The 16,564-nt window shown below is 35.5% G+C and overlaps 1 protein-coding gene across 6 annotated transcripts in view; it reads left to right on the forward strand.

The window, feature by feature from the left end:
- LOC134171744 (metabotropic glutamate receptor 8) overlaps positions 1–16,564 on the forward strand; it is a 354,238-nt gene that overhangs the window by 309,039 nt on the left and 28,635 nt on the right. For all 6 annotated transcript variants that reach the window (XM_062634258.1, XM_062634255.1, XM_062634256.1 and 3 more), the window contains one exon: positions 1,130–2,065. In XM_062634258.1, coding sequence (XP_062490242.1) covers positions 1,130–2,065 — 936 coding nt within the window. The remainder of the gene's footprint in view (positions 1–1,129; positions 2,066–16,564) is intronic.

Here is a 16,564-nt window from a genome sequence, read left to right on the forward strand (position 1 = left end):
CTCCAGTAAGAAACGAAAACATTCCTGAAGCTTGAAGTTTTGTTGCTGTTTCAGTTTTGAATAAAGCTTCCAAATGAATCAAAAGTGCTAAGTACTTAACAGGCAAGAACAAGGCAAGTCCTTTGTCCTTGAGTGCTTACCACCTAACAAAGGAGTGAAAGGTGAAGCATGGAAGCAATGCAGAGTGATTCTGGTGCCTGCAAGTAGCTCTTTTCTGCACACACAGCTCTGATTCCCTCAGTATGACCCCTGGCAGAACGTGATTTTACTAAGGGTGGGCTAAGGAGAGCTGTAACCAAAATGAGTGATAATTTTAAGCAAAAGGTGCTTTATATCCATGAGTTTCCTTTTCAAATTTTATCTGGAGAATAGATAAGTGGATGAAAACTATGTTTTGTTAATGCACTGCTGTGGAGAAATTGGTATCTCAAAAACAAGATTGCATTGTGTGCATCTGTTCTATACTACAAGAGGATTGTTTTTAAATAGGGAGGATTGAAAGCTATGATGCCTTTTTCCATTATTATTCAGAAAGCAATACATACTAATTTTTACCTTCTAGAAATGTAAACAGAACACTTTTGCATTTCAAGACTTGGAAAGTGGAAAAGTATTAACTATCCATGTTTATGGAAGAGGTGGCATCATGAATATCTTTTCAGGCACTCTTTGTTCTGCCACATCTGATGCAAAGAGATTTTAATATATGTTTTTACTGTACCAGAAACTTCTCTGAAACTCATGTAGCCTTATCTTGTAACTAAATGTTTGAGAACTACTGGTATTTATATTTGCATGCAATTAACTTCTGAAGCACTGTGTACAGGGCTTTTTGTTTTTAAACTAGCCTAGAGTCAATAAATATTTTTACAGATGTCAATTTGGTCAGCAGTAAAGAGGTAAATAGAAACTAATGACACTCATCAAGCCTCCGGCATGAATGATTTATTGGACACAATCATTTAACACTTTTATAAAGTCAATAATAGGGAAAGAAACAGGTTTCTTATTATGGTAAACTGTATTTGTACTGTCAGCATGTAGTGATTTATGACAAACCTGTGGCCAGGATTAGGATATTATAAATGGGGGAAAAATAGAAGGTTCATTAATTTTTTTATACCCACAGGTAGAAGACATGCAGTGGGCTAATAAAGAACACACTCATCCAGCATCTGTCTGCAGCCTGCCCTGTAAAGCTGGGGAAAGAAAGAAAACCGTGAAGGGGGTACCCTGCTGCTGGCACTGTGAACGCTGTGAGGGGTACCATTACCAAGTGGATGAATTCAACTGTGAACTATGCCCCATTAATAAGAGACCAAATGCCAACCGTACGGATTGCCAGCTTATCCCGATAATCAAACTGGAGTGGCATTCTCCTTGGGCCATTGTGCCCGTCTTCATAGCTATTCTTGGTATAATTGCCACCACCTTCGTGATTGTGACATTTGTCCGGTACAACGACACACCGATCGTCAGGGCCTCGGGGCGGGAGCTCAGTTATGTGCTCTTGACTGGGATTTTTCTGTGTTACTCTATTACTTTTTTAATGATTGCATCTCCTGATACAGTGGTCTGCTCATTTCGAAGGATCTTTTTAGGACTTGGCATGTGTTTCAGCTATGCTGCCTTGCTTACCAAAACAAACAGGATACACAGAATATTTGAACAAGGAAAAAAATCTGTCACAGCTCCCAGATTTATTAGTCCAGCTTCCCAGCTGGTGATCACTTTCAGCCTCATATCCGTGCAGCTTATTGGAGTCTTCATCTGGTTTGCTATTGATCCACCACATACCATTGTAGACTACGGAGAGCAGAGGACACTTGAACCGGAAAATGCCAGGGGAGTTCTCAAATGTGACATTTCAGATCTCTCTCTCATTTGTTCCCTTGGATACAGTATTCTCTTGATGGTCACATGCACTGTTTATGCAATTAAAACAAGAGGGGTTCCAGAGACCTTCAACGAAGCAAAACCCATTGGATTTACTATGTACACAACCTGCATAATTTGGTTAGCTTTTATTCCAATCTTTTTTGGTACAGCCCAATCAGCAGAGAAGGTAAGTTATGATAAGTTTACACATCAAATGCTAGCCTTTTTCAAAGCTCATCTTGCAATACTTAAAGCACTACAATATTTTCACTCTTACACATTAATAATTCTGAATGATAATTGCAAACAAACTCAGAATTTACAGAAAGTAAAATACATCTCTCAAAAGGTAGGTTCCTTATACATTAACACAAGAAACTGAATGTGATTTTTGGCGTGGCTGGAATAATAATGTTGAAATTTTCTCAATATATCTTTAAATGACTGTTTCTGCTAATGTTTATTATTACCCTTCAGTGATGCTCTGGCCTGTTACATGAAGCACTATAAATCTTTATCATCCGCAGATCTGATAGAGATGGTTGCATTCTAAGTCTGAGAGGATCAACCTACATTTGTCAAAAATAATGAAGAAGAATACCTGTGCAGAATGAAAAGAATTACTTTTCTCGCTGTTTGACACGTACAACTTCAAAAAAAAAAAACAAACAAGGAAAAAAAACCTAAAAAAACCCAAACTTAAAAAAAAAGAATAAAAATAGGAGGAATTAATGAAGTGTATGGTGGAATCATATAAAACATAATTGACTAATTGTTGTCTCAGAGCAAAAGAAAACTTTTTCCTGATATTTTAATGAGAAATTAAATGTTATTCCTTATTCAGTTGGCAAGGATCTTTGCTATATCAGTCATGGCTAGCAGTACAAAACACATCGACATTTAACTCTCCTTCTCCCAGTTCTAATGGGAAGGCCAAGGTAAATGCTGACTGTGTGAGATTTTATCCAGTTGTTGGCAGTGAAAATTACAAGTTAGGAAGGAAAGAGCAGTAATACTAGCATCAATCTTCAGAACTGCTAATCTGGACATTGGAAAACAAAAAAAAGAAATTAGTATCATCAGTTTTTACATAAAATCTCTTTTCTTCTAGCATGTGTTCTAAAAAATATTTTAAAATACACTATTTAATTGGAAAAGTCAACATATGTCCACTTATAATGTGCAAAGTTTTTGACCTGTCTTTGGTTTAGAGGGCACTCTTGCCTGCAGAATAAAAGAACATGTCTGGATAGCTTGATGAAATACCTGCTAATTCAAGCAGAGGAATTGTATGGCAGAGAGAGTGTGGCAGAAAAACATATTCCTGACTAAAAATTGAAGTAAGCAGGCTTGGTGAACTGGATCAGGCTTGATTTCCATAGCCTGTTGAATTAAGTCAGAGGAAATGATGAACCAAGGTAATGGCATACCATAGATACAGTAAATAAAGACAAAAAAAATGATGCTGTTTGATACGGGAAAAGATATTTAGGTTAATTTTATTTAAATTCTGACCTTTTTGTTTGTGTAAGCTTAAGTCAGGAAAATACCATTATATATAAATATGTAGTACTTTTAGTTTTAACAGCTTTAGCCAGTTAGTTTTATGGCACGTACCTTTAACAAAAGAAATGTATTTCTGAGTACTGAAACACAGAGAATATTACTTGGCTAGCAACTATACAGTGAGTTTTAACTTACAGCATTGATTCACCTTAGCTTGTAGTAAAGGATAAACTGGTTTTGACCTCTAAAGACAAGATTAATGAACTCTTCTTTTGCATGTCTTTTATGAAACCCAAGACTGAACAGACAAATTATACTAAATCACACAGCTTATAACATTAACTTGTTGCCTTTTTTTCCTAAATTGCTTGTTATTCTTCATCTGACAACTTTCAGAAGGAAAAAAACAAATTACTATGCTAATAAGTAGCTCCATAATTTAGATAATTCTTTTCTCAGTGCTTCTACTTCTACTTTTTGCTGCAGATAAAAACATTTCCACACAGCCTCACAGATATCATCATAATAGTTTACATATTCATACAATTAAATTGCTTGTCTGAATAGGACAAAAAATGTAATATCTTATTGCACACATATATATGTTCTCTGAATAAACTCAGTTGCTTGTAGGTTTCTCAGTTAATGCATAACACTAAAAGAAGCATTTTAAAACCAAACTAATACATTATAGATTCTTATTTGAAATTCGGTATTATGAATTTTTATAAAGGTTAAAGAATTAGAAGATAAACAGACTTTTGTTAGGTGCTTACTCACTTTTCAGCTGATTTTAGAGTCCTGAGGTTTTTTGTTGTTTTGTTTGTTTGTTTGTTTGTTTTTTAATGGCTTAAGTTTGTTCAGAGAGAATGGGGAAATAAGCTGGGTAACTTAAAGTACTATTAAAAATCAGTGTTTGCTTTTTTGAAATGTTGACAGTGATAAAATTTAACATAACATTCATTATGAAAGGTGTTTTTCCAGCTAGCAGTTCATTTAGCTACTACCTTGAGACACACTTCTGTTTGAATAACGAGTAGTTAAAACTTTATGTTTTGAAGAAATATCCCTGCCTCTCACTGGAAATTGTATTTTAAGAAAGGAGAAGTTTTGCATTGTATTTTCTCATTTTATATTTTTCCAAAAGTAAATATTTCAGGAGCTAAACTCTTTCTAACTTGAATAATTGCCTAGGATTTGTGACTCTTATTCTGCTGTAGAAGCAGAGTGGAAAAAAAGACATGAACAGGAGTACAACTGAAATGCAATTTTTTGCTTAATCTTCCTCTACTCCTTTTCCCTCTCTGTGGGAAGCTGCTCAGTCTTTGCTTATTTCTAAAGCAGCATGTTTCCCTCCAGCTGGTGAAGACACTCAGCTCAGCGCAGGTCATGGACATTGCTGGGTCCACCCATCAGCTGAACAAGTAATTGTTGCAGCAGCCCCACAAATCTCTTTTTCCCTCCCCAGCCTTCTATGAGCTGGTGCAAGAGGACAAAGGAGTGGTCGTACTCCTCCAGTGTAGCTGGTTAAACTGCAAAAGGTACCACTAATGAGAAACCAGTTAAATGTAGAGATCCTCTTTTCTTTCAAAAGTCACATTGTGGGAACCTATTCCAAAAGTTGTTTCTTAGGAAAAGCTTTCCTGTTCTCACTAGAATAACAAGTGAAAGCTAAGGAATACTTTCATTAACTGATAAATAAGCCACAAAAGATGGATTGTGTCATTTAAAATATTGTGGACATTTAGAAAACTGTTTTTCAGTTTCAACCTTTTCTACCTCTCTAAGTTTAAACTGAATTTCAAAAGCAGAGCAGTTTTGATATTGAAAGAGGTTAATTTCATGACTTTTAAAGTGTTCCCGCTTTCTTAAACTGAAAAATATCTGAACTGACTTTAAATGCCAAGCTTGCATTTTTAAAAACATTTATCAAAACATATCGATTTTCAGGCTGAGCACTGACTTTTTTAGAAATAAAAATATACCATGGTATAATTATTCATGCATTAGATTAACTAAGAAGTCAAAAGTGATTGCTGTTGCCAATCAAGTCAGTTTCCTGTGCAAAAAAAGTCTGAGCTCTGTTCATTTAGATGCTTTTCAGGCCTGTTTTGATAATTTAGGATCATAGCATTCTTTGTGGGGTAGTCATCTGCTCCCTTATTTAGCTGTTTTGCTCCAGAAGTGAATGATTATGGGAAAAGGAGGCAAGCCTCCCAAGCTATTTCAAATTGTTTTGAGGTGAAATGCATCTGCAAAGATTTGCTGAAACCCCTATGGACTCAAGAGAAGTCATCCCTCTCATGAGGCCTGCTCATGAACTGTAAGTGTGACCTGCCTGCTTAGTGTGTGAAAGTTAAGGGGAAAATTTCTTTCAGACTGTGCTACCCACTCAACGAAATCTTGTGGAGTGCTGAATACAGCTGCTTTTTGAAATTCTAGGCCCTGCTTAGACTTTTTGTTATTCGACCTAGTGTGTACCCAGGCTTCAGCATGTGCTCTTACTTAGTGAAGGACTTTGTGCAAAGCTAATGCATACATAATTTTAAAGACTCATCTTTATTGCTTCAAGATACGCCTACAGTCTTTAGGTTGTAATTTCATTTCTGTTTATTTTTACATTAATTAAGCCACTAGCATTTTATGTATGTACACTGAGCACTGATTTTAATTAGAAGTTTATTAGGAGGTATCAGGAAGAGAGAGAATGCAAGCTTCTCTAAGAAATAAGTGGATTATTTAATAAAATATAAAGCTTTTTTTTTTTTTTTTCAGTTCAGTGAGATGCTCATGTGTGCACCTGAGGGTTGTATACTCCATTGTTTTCTTTGTGGTTGCATGTCTGCTCCAATATGAGCACTGAGCTGGTGTACCTAATTGTGTACATCGAAGAGATGTGCATCTGTCACATAATGGAAAACACCAATGTTTTCCTTGTCTGACATGTTTGCTTCAGCACCCATGATGAATGATGGCTTCTTACCCAAAGACAGGAAGAAGCTGCCAGAAAAAATAAATTTGTCTCTTACGTGCTTCCTACTCCATCCTGGGGAATATCAGAGAATTGGGTAACAAGTGTATGAAGAAGGAATGTGTGCTACAGAACTTTAAATAGACCTTTCTTGTCACTTGCTGGTTTCTGTGATAATTAATTCTAACTGAGATGCAGAAACAATTTTGTGAAGCACAGATAGCTAAATAACTGTCATCTTCATCTACTTTAGAAAAGAATAATCAGTAATCATAGAGGGCAGTTTGTGAAAGACCACAAATGTTTCACAGAGATATTTTGTAAAAAAAAAAAAAAAACAACCCAAAAGCCCCCCAAAACAAAAGAAACCTTATCTACTGCATTTCTAGAAATCAGATTCCCGTCACAAAATTTTTGATGTCTTCCCTCTGATTTGTTCAGTATCAAAAACTTGGTTGTCTTCAACAAGTGCAGTTAAAGAGAAATCCTTCCAGTTGTATTAGATGACCTTTGCAAGAGATTGGTCTTTAGTATTAAGATGCTATAAACTTTCACAATGTGTTTAGTCTACAAATGTAACTGTGAGATATGCTTCTTTATGTCACTATTATGTACAGGACAGCATCCAAGTTGCTGATGATCTTGTATAAGAAGTAAAAATAGATAATGCATTTTGCAGTTTAGTCATGCCCTCAACTGCTTAATGCCTGATGGTCAAGCACTGACAACTGGTGCTCAGCTACACTGAATCTGAAAAGGACCACAGGCAGTTTAACAGTTCATTAAAAACAAGCATGTTTCTTTTGAACAATTGCAAAACTCTCTGTACGTGACAAGAATGGACTTAGGAAATTCAAGAGGATGCACATAAAATGCTGTGTCATGGGACCTTATTAAAAAAATGGATTGAGACAAATGCAGCTCCTGCATCTTATTTTGTCAATACAATCCATAATTCAGCTTTCAAATGAAGGTATATGTAGCAAGTTTTCGACTCAGATGCCTAATAAAAATCTCATAGTCACAGAAGTTTATGTGCCTACAAGCTCATTCTGGTTTTCCTTTCTGAAATCTGGTCAGCTGTGTTACTGACCAATGAATCTTTCAGTAAGTAGCTCCAGTGCTGCTCTGTGGCCTAACAGCACCCCATTCCATTCAGCCATTGCTTCAAAACAGTGAAGTGACTTGCTCTTTATAAATTCTTGGGTTCCTGGGGCATTTGAAGGGCTGCTTTAATTTGGATAAAGCAAAACTAGCGGTAAAACAAGCTGTATAGAAAATATCTTCAAGCAAATTTATCACTGAAAAATTGAATATATTTCTAAATATACAGGGAGAGGGATGTTTTATTTTTTTTCCCAGCTAAGAATGATATAATAAACCCACATAATGGGGGAAAAATATATCTATAGATATAATAGAAAGTTAATTGCAACTATCTTTTATACTTTTAGCCTTGCTATGTAAAATGGAAAATCTTTAAATAAAATACTGTTTAGAAATTGGGTTGGAAATCCTGCTGGGATTATCTTGTGAAACTTCTTGTACCTACTAGCTCCTGCAAGTTGGAAGCAGTACAAAAATGACCTTTTTCATAGCTTTAACTAAAAAACAAGTAAACACATGTATGAAAGATAGAAGAAAATTAAAAAGGCTTTAACTTAGTTTTGAGTGGTTATTCAGCTTCTTATCTTTCTTCTCTCCTACTAAAATTATTTCAGTTTTTCATAGGTTTCACCATCAAGATTTTGATCTTACAAAGATGATAAAATGCTGTGGCCTGGTAAATTGCTGTGCATAGGCTGAGCCTGAATAACAATGTGTGTACAAGCTCATCACATGCCACATCTTGAACTTGACTCACGATCAGTACCTAAACAAAGCTACATTACCTTATATTTCCTTTAGACATTTTCAAGGACAATTATGGTGACTTAACTAAAGAGTTATGTAAAGCACAGTATGTTGATGTGTGTCTCAATCCCTTGTGACCGTTCTGATATTTAAGTATTGCCATAGACTTTGTAGCTGATAATATGCCAATAATTTGGACATCCACTAAAACCAAGATCCAGTTCAAAAAATTAATTAGATATAAGCCCATTAAATTTTTAATAGACTTGATAAATATAAATTTAAAATTTCATATAAGGAACAGTGAATGTTAAATTCATATGTTATAAAGATGGAAATATCCAGGAACCAGAAAATGATGGAAGTCTGATTTCACACAGACTCATGAGCTTTATACTTACTCTTAAAAACAAAACTATTATGGGAATCAATCTTTAATTAGATTGTTAACACTGAATATGCATGTGTGTGTGTGCAAATGCTTCATTTTATGTAACTGTAAGCTCTTGCCTGAAACCATAGTAATTAGTTTAGAAGGTCCTGCAGAAGCAATAGTTTAAATGCTTGTATGACCACCTTCTATACTTTAATTAGTCATATACATCTATTTTTGAAAGCTTATTTTGCTTTCAGTTTACATGAAGCTTTTTAACCAGGGATAAAAAGACAACAAAGATCCATACAACCTGCGCCAAGAGGGTCAGAATTTAAAAGTAGCAGTAACTTTTTCCTAGTAATTTAGCTAAAAATAGATTAATTATGATCTCCATAACTTTCAACACTCATTTTTGATATGTATATACAGTTTGAATTTTTCTCTTCCTAAAGAGGTGCTTTCTAGACTGGAGAGTGATTTCATAATCAGCCACTTTACCAGAAACTTGACCTTAGTAGAACAGTCAAATGATTGCTTTCATGCTGATTATCAAGGTCATGTTTACCTGATGTTTTGAAATGTATGGGTGAGATTAAAGTGATGTCAGGCTCACTGATAAGAACTGATGACACAGCACCTGCATAAATCTGTGTTTTACAGAAAACATCCACCTGTCTAACACAATACAATAAGAACAGTGGAACAATGGAGGGAAGTAAGGCACAGGACTTCATTGTCTTTTATTTAAACTCCACTGAACTCAGATGGAATAACAGCAGGTATTCTCAAATATTATGAATGTCATTCAAATGGCACAGATACTGCACAAATGGCACAAGTACTGCACATTTCCCACTTACAAAACAGCAAGGTCAGAAGGAGATTAGAAAAGAAGCGAGAAAGTTCTTATAAGACAGAGTTCAATTGCAATGATCTCAAACTGAGGAACACAGGACATATTGCAAGTGTCTTTTCTAGTAAGCTAGCACTTGTAATTGAGTGAGGTATAGCAGAAGAGTTCACAGCAGGCAAAGCATCTATCTCCTAATCTAGTCATCAAAGAGGCACAAGAAAACCAGTGTGGCATGATGCAGAAATTGGTCCCAAATCCCCAAACTGCTTTTCAGACAGTCTCTGTAAGGGAATTGTTTGCACCATATGTTTTCCTTAGGAGCTGATCTACTGAAATGGTGCTTGAGAAGAAGTCCTACACATACAATGCAAATTATGGTACAGTCTGAAACAGCTTCCTCCAGAACACATTACCTTCTATCCCTTTGAGCCATCACACTGCATAAAATTGTATTGATCCACAAAGATCACGTATCCCCATAAGGCTTCCAGATTCCCAAGTTTGAAATTTCTCTGCTATTCCCTCTGCATTATTTGCCTTGTCAATAAGGTTTGCAATTTCTTTGTTTCTAGCCACCATCAGAGCCATAACCTTTGTCCTTTTCAACATCCTCTTTTTTTTTGTTTATATCCTCTCTTGTTTCCCTGCTTGTTTACTTTGTGATTTGTCCAAGATAGAACAGTCATTCCAACCAGTGCCATTTTTCTTCCATGATATCCAAAATCCTAGTTCTTTCCCATGTAACTTATACTCTGCACTTACCCCTATGTCTCTTTCTCCTCTCCTCACTGACATTGATGTTGGCTTTTTGTTACCAATTTTTGTTACTTTCATTCTTAAATATAGCAAAATTTTGCTCTGACTCTTGTATACGAGCACTTTCCATCTGACTACATCCAGTATTCTCAGTCTACCAAAGTTCTAGTTTCTTTGTTTAGTGTTTTATTTCTGAAAGGTTCACACAAAGCCACAATCAAGTGAATGAGATTTTTGCAATGATGTAAAGAAACCTTGATGTCAGTGCCACAACTGCTGTTAATTCTTCCTTTAATCTTTCCTCTATGCATCCCATCTATTTTCCAAAATGCTAGAAGCTTTTCTGAAGGAACCTGTGTTAGAATTTTGCACATCTGTGTTAAGAATATAACTGGGGAATTTGACACTGTATTTTTCGTTGTTTACCTAGAATAAAAGACTTGGGATTTATCTTGAGCTGACTATCCTGTCTTTTTGTGTAGTTTTAATAAACACCCTGATGTGTGTTTAAATTCTCTTGCACAACAGGAAAATGGTATAAAAATACACTGCAGGCAGGTCTGGTTTTCTAAACATCCAAAGAAGGAAAAATGCTAAATACATTATGTCCTTAAACATGAATTGCTTTACTGCTACACTAGCATTTTATAGGCATGAAGGAGACATAGATATAGGCAAGATAAATATGTGGTGTGCTACCTCCTGGCTCCTAGGCAGGGGTGGATGTGACAAGCAGATCTCATTTCTTACTACTTCCTTTTTTGACCCTTGTCTTTGTACCTGTGTAGCTCTGCATGGTACATGGGTGGGTTTCATGCTAGACTGTGGGCTAGCGTGAAGCACTATCAGCTGGCATTGCTTCAGCTGCACTTTCGTGAGAATGTGGTTCAAAGCCAAGCATTTTAGTGTCACAATCAAGCACTTTAGTATTTGCCTATACCCATTTTCTTTCAAGATCACCAGAATATATGAGGAAATAGCAAAACAGCAGTTGAACAGGCTTCTTCTGTATGATAATAGTTAATGTGATTTCTACACTTGTCTGCTAGAAAGAAGTTCTTTGTATTTCAAAACACTGGCAGTCAGCTCAAGACCTGCTCTGGATAGATTTATTTATTTTTAATTGCAACAAAGAGATTTTTAAGTGCTGTCAGTTTCCTCTTACAGAATGCACTAGTACCCTGCAGAACATGGTTTGATTATAAGCCTAATTAAAAATTTCTCTATCCTATGCATGACTGAGGTAAAAGCTTTTGCAAAAATATGCTAGACCTTTTATCTACAAAATAAGGGTTAAGCCTGATTTTAACTGTGTAATCCAAATACTAACACAAACTCTGTATGCCTTTTTGGCCATGGATGAACACATACATTCCTCTTCATGTTAAAGTTGTGTACACACATTGACAGAAGACTAGACCCCTATGGTTGCCAAATGAAACCATGGGCACCTCTCCAGTGCATGTAGTGCCTTAGAGACAATTCAAAGACCTATTTTTACTGCAGTTAGCACTACCATGCTGTTTAAAATGACACAGTGTAACCAAGAAACTTAGATCTAACTTGTCAGGCTCGCCAGCAGTGGTTTGTTTCAGAGCAACAGTGTGCTTATTTTCTTGGTGAGTGTCTTCTTTTTTATTCTAGCTTTTCATCTCTTATAAACAATACTCTCTTCCTCCTACAAAGCCACTCACTTGGGTGAAGGATATTTCACAGAGGCCTCATGTTCTATGCCTTATTACTGCCTGTGGAAACCACTTTCTTAATACATTCACAATTCATTTCTCTCTCTAATTTTCCTTAACCAAGGCCTCTTTCACTTATCTTGAAGAATCACATGCTCTTTCCTGAAGCCATTTAAGTGTACATGTTTTCATATTCAGATGATAACCACATTTTACTCACAATGGAATTAAAGGGTGTGAATAATATCCGTGTTAAAAGAGAGATAAAAAAGGAAAACCTTCTGTTCTTCCTAAAAACTCAAATTGCCTAGATTTGTCAAAGAATATTAAGGAAACTAGAGTACATGTAATTTTCAAAGATGGTTCTTGTTCTGTTTCTTCTTACACAAGGCACCCCTTGTGACAGACTATTAAAAATCTCCTTGTCTACAGTTTCAGATGCCATGTCTGCTTATTTCAGGTGAATAAAGAGGTATCTACTAGGAGATGCAGTCATTTCACAGACACAGGACAAATAATGAGGAAATGTTTTAATGAATAGTGGGTTGATTCTGTTCAGGGAGCAGTTCTGTAAAACAGGCTGCAAAGAAACTTCAGAAAAGGAGATGGCAGTTTGAACATGTTAAAGTCTAACATTTGACTAAGCACAAGATATTCTGCTTTAAAAAACTTCTTGGAATTTTTTCCTGTGTAATGAGAATGAATGACTAGCTAATGACTGTCATGAGAGGTCTTCTAGTACTGTATACAGAGAGAAAGTTTTACTAATGAATTACTTTTTTATATGTGCTCTGCTCTGAGTATTCAGGTGGAGAGAAACTAGCTTTCAGTAGATGGGAAATTATGTGTAGGAGTATTGGATAATGTAGTATGGGTCCTTTACTGTGAGAGCATGTAGAATATGAGAATTTATTTCCTGCTGGGATAGAACTGTAGAAAATGGAGAGAGGCATATTTGTTGAAACTTTGTCTATACTGCCTTTGGAAGTGATTGTTGTTTTTATCCCTGAAGTACTCCTGAGCATTGTCTTTGAGAATGATACTTTGTAAAGGAGCTAACTGTGACAAGGAGCCTACTACCAAGAGGCCAATTAAGAAGGAAAAACTGTGATTCTAGTTTCAGTGAATCTTTAACTTTTCATTCATATAAAAAAGTTCCATTAGAAGGTATGGCAAAATATAGTTACAGGATGCTCTGTAGCAAGGTTATGAAGCTACTATTCTGGTAATACGAGCCAAGAACAGTTATGAGATAAACCAAAATCTAACATTTATGAGGTAAAAGGATGCCACCATCTGTTCTCTCCCTGATATCTCTGATTTATTTTTCCTTTCTTTCAAGTGTCTGAAAAGAAAATATACAATTCAGTGATAAAGAAAATATTCATTAATTAAAAATGGTGTACGTTTTTGGCTTTGTTTTTAATATGAGTGAACCAAAAATAAATGCATTTAGTTCAATCCAAACCATTTTTTATAAATTATGGCTTATTTGCCAAAACAGATTAAAAAGAAAATATCATTGATTTAAATTTACTGTCCTACACTCTTCCTTCATGGCAGTGCTGTACACAGTATTCTACAGTAGCTTTAGGGGTAACACAGCCTTCAGCTACAATTATTTGCAAATGGATACTGATGACTTACATAGAAAAAATGCATAGCTTCTTTCCCAGAAGGTAAAGGATATCTCAGGATACCTTCGCTGAAATTGTCCTTATCTTTGAACCTGTAAGTGACTTTATAAACTATGAAAATAGCCTTTTTTATTGGTGAGTCCATGCAGAATTCAGTGCAGTACTCCCCAAATACACTGACAGCCAAGGCCCACAACTCTGCCTGATCGTTGCCTACATTCCCAAACAGTTAGATACAGCTGCATGATCAAAAGTCCATACGTACCTGAACATAAAAATACAGAATAAGTCCTCAGCTGTCATGAGAGTAGTAGGGTTTCTACTGCTGTAGGAATCTTTGTTTATCCAAGAGTTATGTGTTTCACTTTTATAATATACAAAGCACCAGAAAGCAGAGGAATGAGAAGCTAAACTGAGTGCCAATACCCACCACTATAGTGTTTTATGCATCCACAGAAGTGCAGAGGTAGGTCCTAAAGCACCCAATAACATAAGTCTACACACTGTCAGAAACCAAGAATCTAACACTATACAAAAGCAATTAGATGATAAGGATATCAATACTCTATAGTAGCATTTGCTAATGCTTGAAACAATTTTGTAAGGGGATAAAATATCACAGTTAAGGGTTTAATACAGTCTTTAATGATTAATTATGATGATGAGAACTTCATGAGAGTACATTTCCTTGCAGCTAGGTCTCTAAAGCACCCTGCTTTGGCCATGCTCTAAAACAGGATATTTGACCACATGGCTCACACTTCTAACTTAATCTGGCAACTTCTAAATTCTTAAACACTTAGAAAACAAAGTAGTTTTCATTTTATACCACATTAAAAAACCCCAAACAAAACAATGTAGCTATTTGTAGTTGTCCTGGGTTCAGCAGTAGCAGTTCAGCAGAATTATATAGAACTGGGTGAGGGGATTTTGTCATCAGTTTTTCCTCCTTATTAGTTTACCTTTATATGGCATTTTTGTTGAACTCTTTAAAAACTTTCATGATGTTTAGACTTTTGAATTTTGTTCCTTAGCTATTTTCTTGCAGCTCTGCTTTATGTGAGAGACCTGGTCAGTCATTCCTTGCGAAAAAAAAGATTGTAAAACCAAACACCTGTCAATGACTTGTCTGTTATGTTTTCACATTTTCAAGCACAGTATTTAGCAAACATTGAGTGTCTGAGCAGTCAATGTATAGAAGCTTTCAAATATAAAAATGAATGTTACTGTAGGACAGAAGCTAGTATTTTATATGTGCTAAAATATGTGCTAATAGTAATTACCTATGAATTAAAAATAAGAATAAGTAAATGAAATCCTTACACTCATAACAGAAAAATTTTAATAAATGTCTTAGCTATGTCAGTTTTTCAACTTTTACTACCCATAAGAATCAGCCCTGTAGATTTTGCTTGTTATAGAGAACATCACTGTGTTTGATGAATTCCTTCTCAGAGGAAATGGGATGCCTTTTACATGAAAGAATTAGCGTTAAAGAGGATTTCAGGTTTTTCCTCTTTTGATTATCAGAAGGCATGTGGTTTGATATGACTTCCAGAAGACATGATAATGTCTTTGCATGTCTCTGATATTCTGTATTACTTTGCTGTGATAAGTTTTTTGGTATTTTATCCCCCACACTGTTTCAGTCAATCATATTTTCACACATATAATCTGCCCATTTACAATCCAGTTTTTATTAGCAGATCCTTTAAGAACCTATAACTTGCAATAGTCTGTAGCTATGATTTATCTCTGACTTTTTGGTATTGACAAGAAAGGAAAATGGTAAATGTGTGAAAATGGTGGAAGAACTCTGGTGGCAAAAATATGATGTTCTGGATGAACACTGGAAGAATACTTCATTGGCAGAGGAGGAGTATTAAGGTAAATTCCCAGTTTTATTACCCATGCATTCAGAAAAGCCTGACTGCTGCAGTCACAGAGTTTTTTAATAAATGAAAGTCAGGATACTTTTCACCCCCAAAAAGGCACTGGTGATACTCACAGGAAAAGGAAAACTTCAAATGACTATTAACTTGAAAGGTTTTCACTGGGAAGAAAGGAAACAGTTGTGATTTTAAAGTACACCAAGATACACAATTGAAACTTTAAAGAGTTTTGTCATAGCATAGCATCACTCTTCTGCTGTAATATTGAGATTCAAAATGTTCCTGGGATATAGTTTGCCTTTATTGCTTTGTTTAAATTGATTTCAATGTTTGGTTAATTGGAGCAAATCAAAGCTTTTATATTCACACTTCCTTCAGTCAGTTAACCAGTGTCACCAAGATCTTTACTGTTTTCCAAGATTGTAAATAATAGTTTTCAGAATGTCCATATAGAACTTTATAATCCTTAAAAAAGGAGCACATGTATTTAGTTTAGTAGTTATGCAGGCATGCGTAGTTAGTTTAACCTTGGTTTCTCTGAATTTCATTTTCCTTTTATTGAATAGCAGTGAAAATAAAAGTGGACATAGAGTAACTTCTTTTCCAGGGGAGAGGGGTCTGGGAGTGTAAGGGTGTGTGGGGTGTGATGGCGCATTGTTTCTGGGATCAGCTATAAAGTATTAACAGCCTAAAACATAAACCCACAAATAGAATGGGTACATTCCTTTGCTGTGGACACAGCTGAATATTCCTGTTTCAGTATTTGAGTCTGTTTATAAGTGATAAAAATTATCTGATACAATATGCTATTAATTGGGGTCTTAAACTTTGGAAGAAGGCCTTAAATCTGTTCTATAGGTGCAAAATATCTGAATCAACTCTGTCAATACATTAGGAACAAAGACTTTTCCAGCACTTGATTGCTATATGCTTTGTGATCATAAAATATGAAAGATATTTTCATCCACTTACAAACTAGATTTTGCTTTTTAAGAATGGAGTGATACAGAGATATATTAGCATAGGCATAGCTATGCCATACCTATAACATTTTAAACTATGGATTCCCTTAGATCTCCACTGTTCTAAGAAACTCTCTGTTTACACACTTATAAAAATAGTATTAAAGGAGAATATTGTTTACTCATAATTGCAG

The sequence above is a fragment of the Pezoporus occidentalis genome, unplaced genomic scaffold, assembly GCF_034315485.1.
Source record: "Pezoporus occidentalis ecotype Australia unplaced genomic scaffold, CSIRO_AGI_Poc_V1 ctg42, whole genome shotgun sequence".
NCBI classification, from domain to species: Eukaryota; Metazoa; Chordata; class Aves; order Psittaciformes; family Psittacidae; genus Pezoporus; species Pezoporus occidentalis.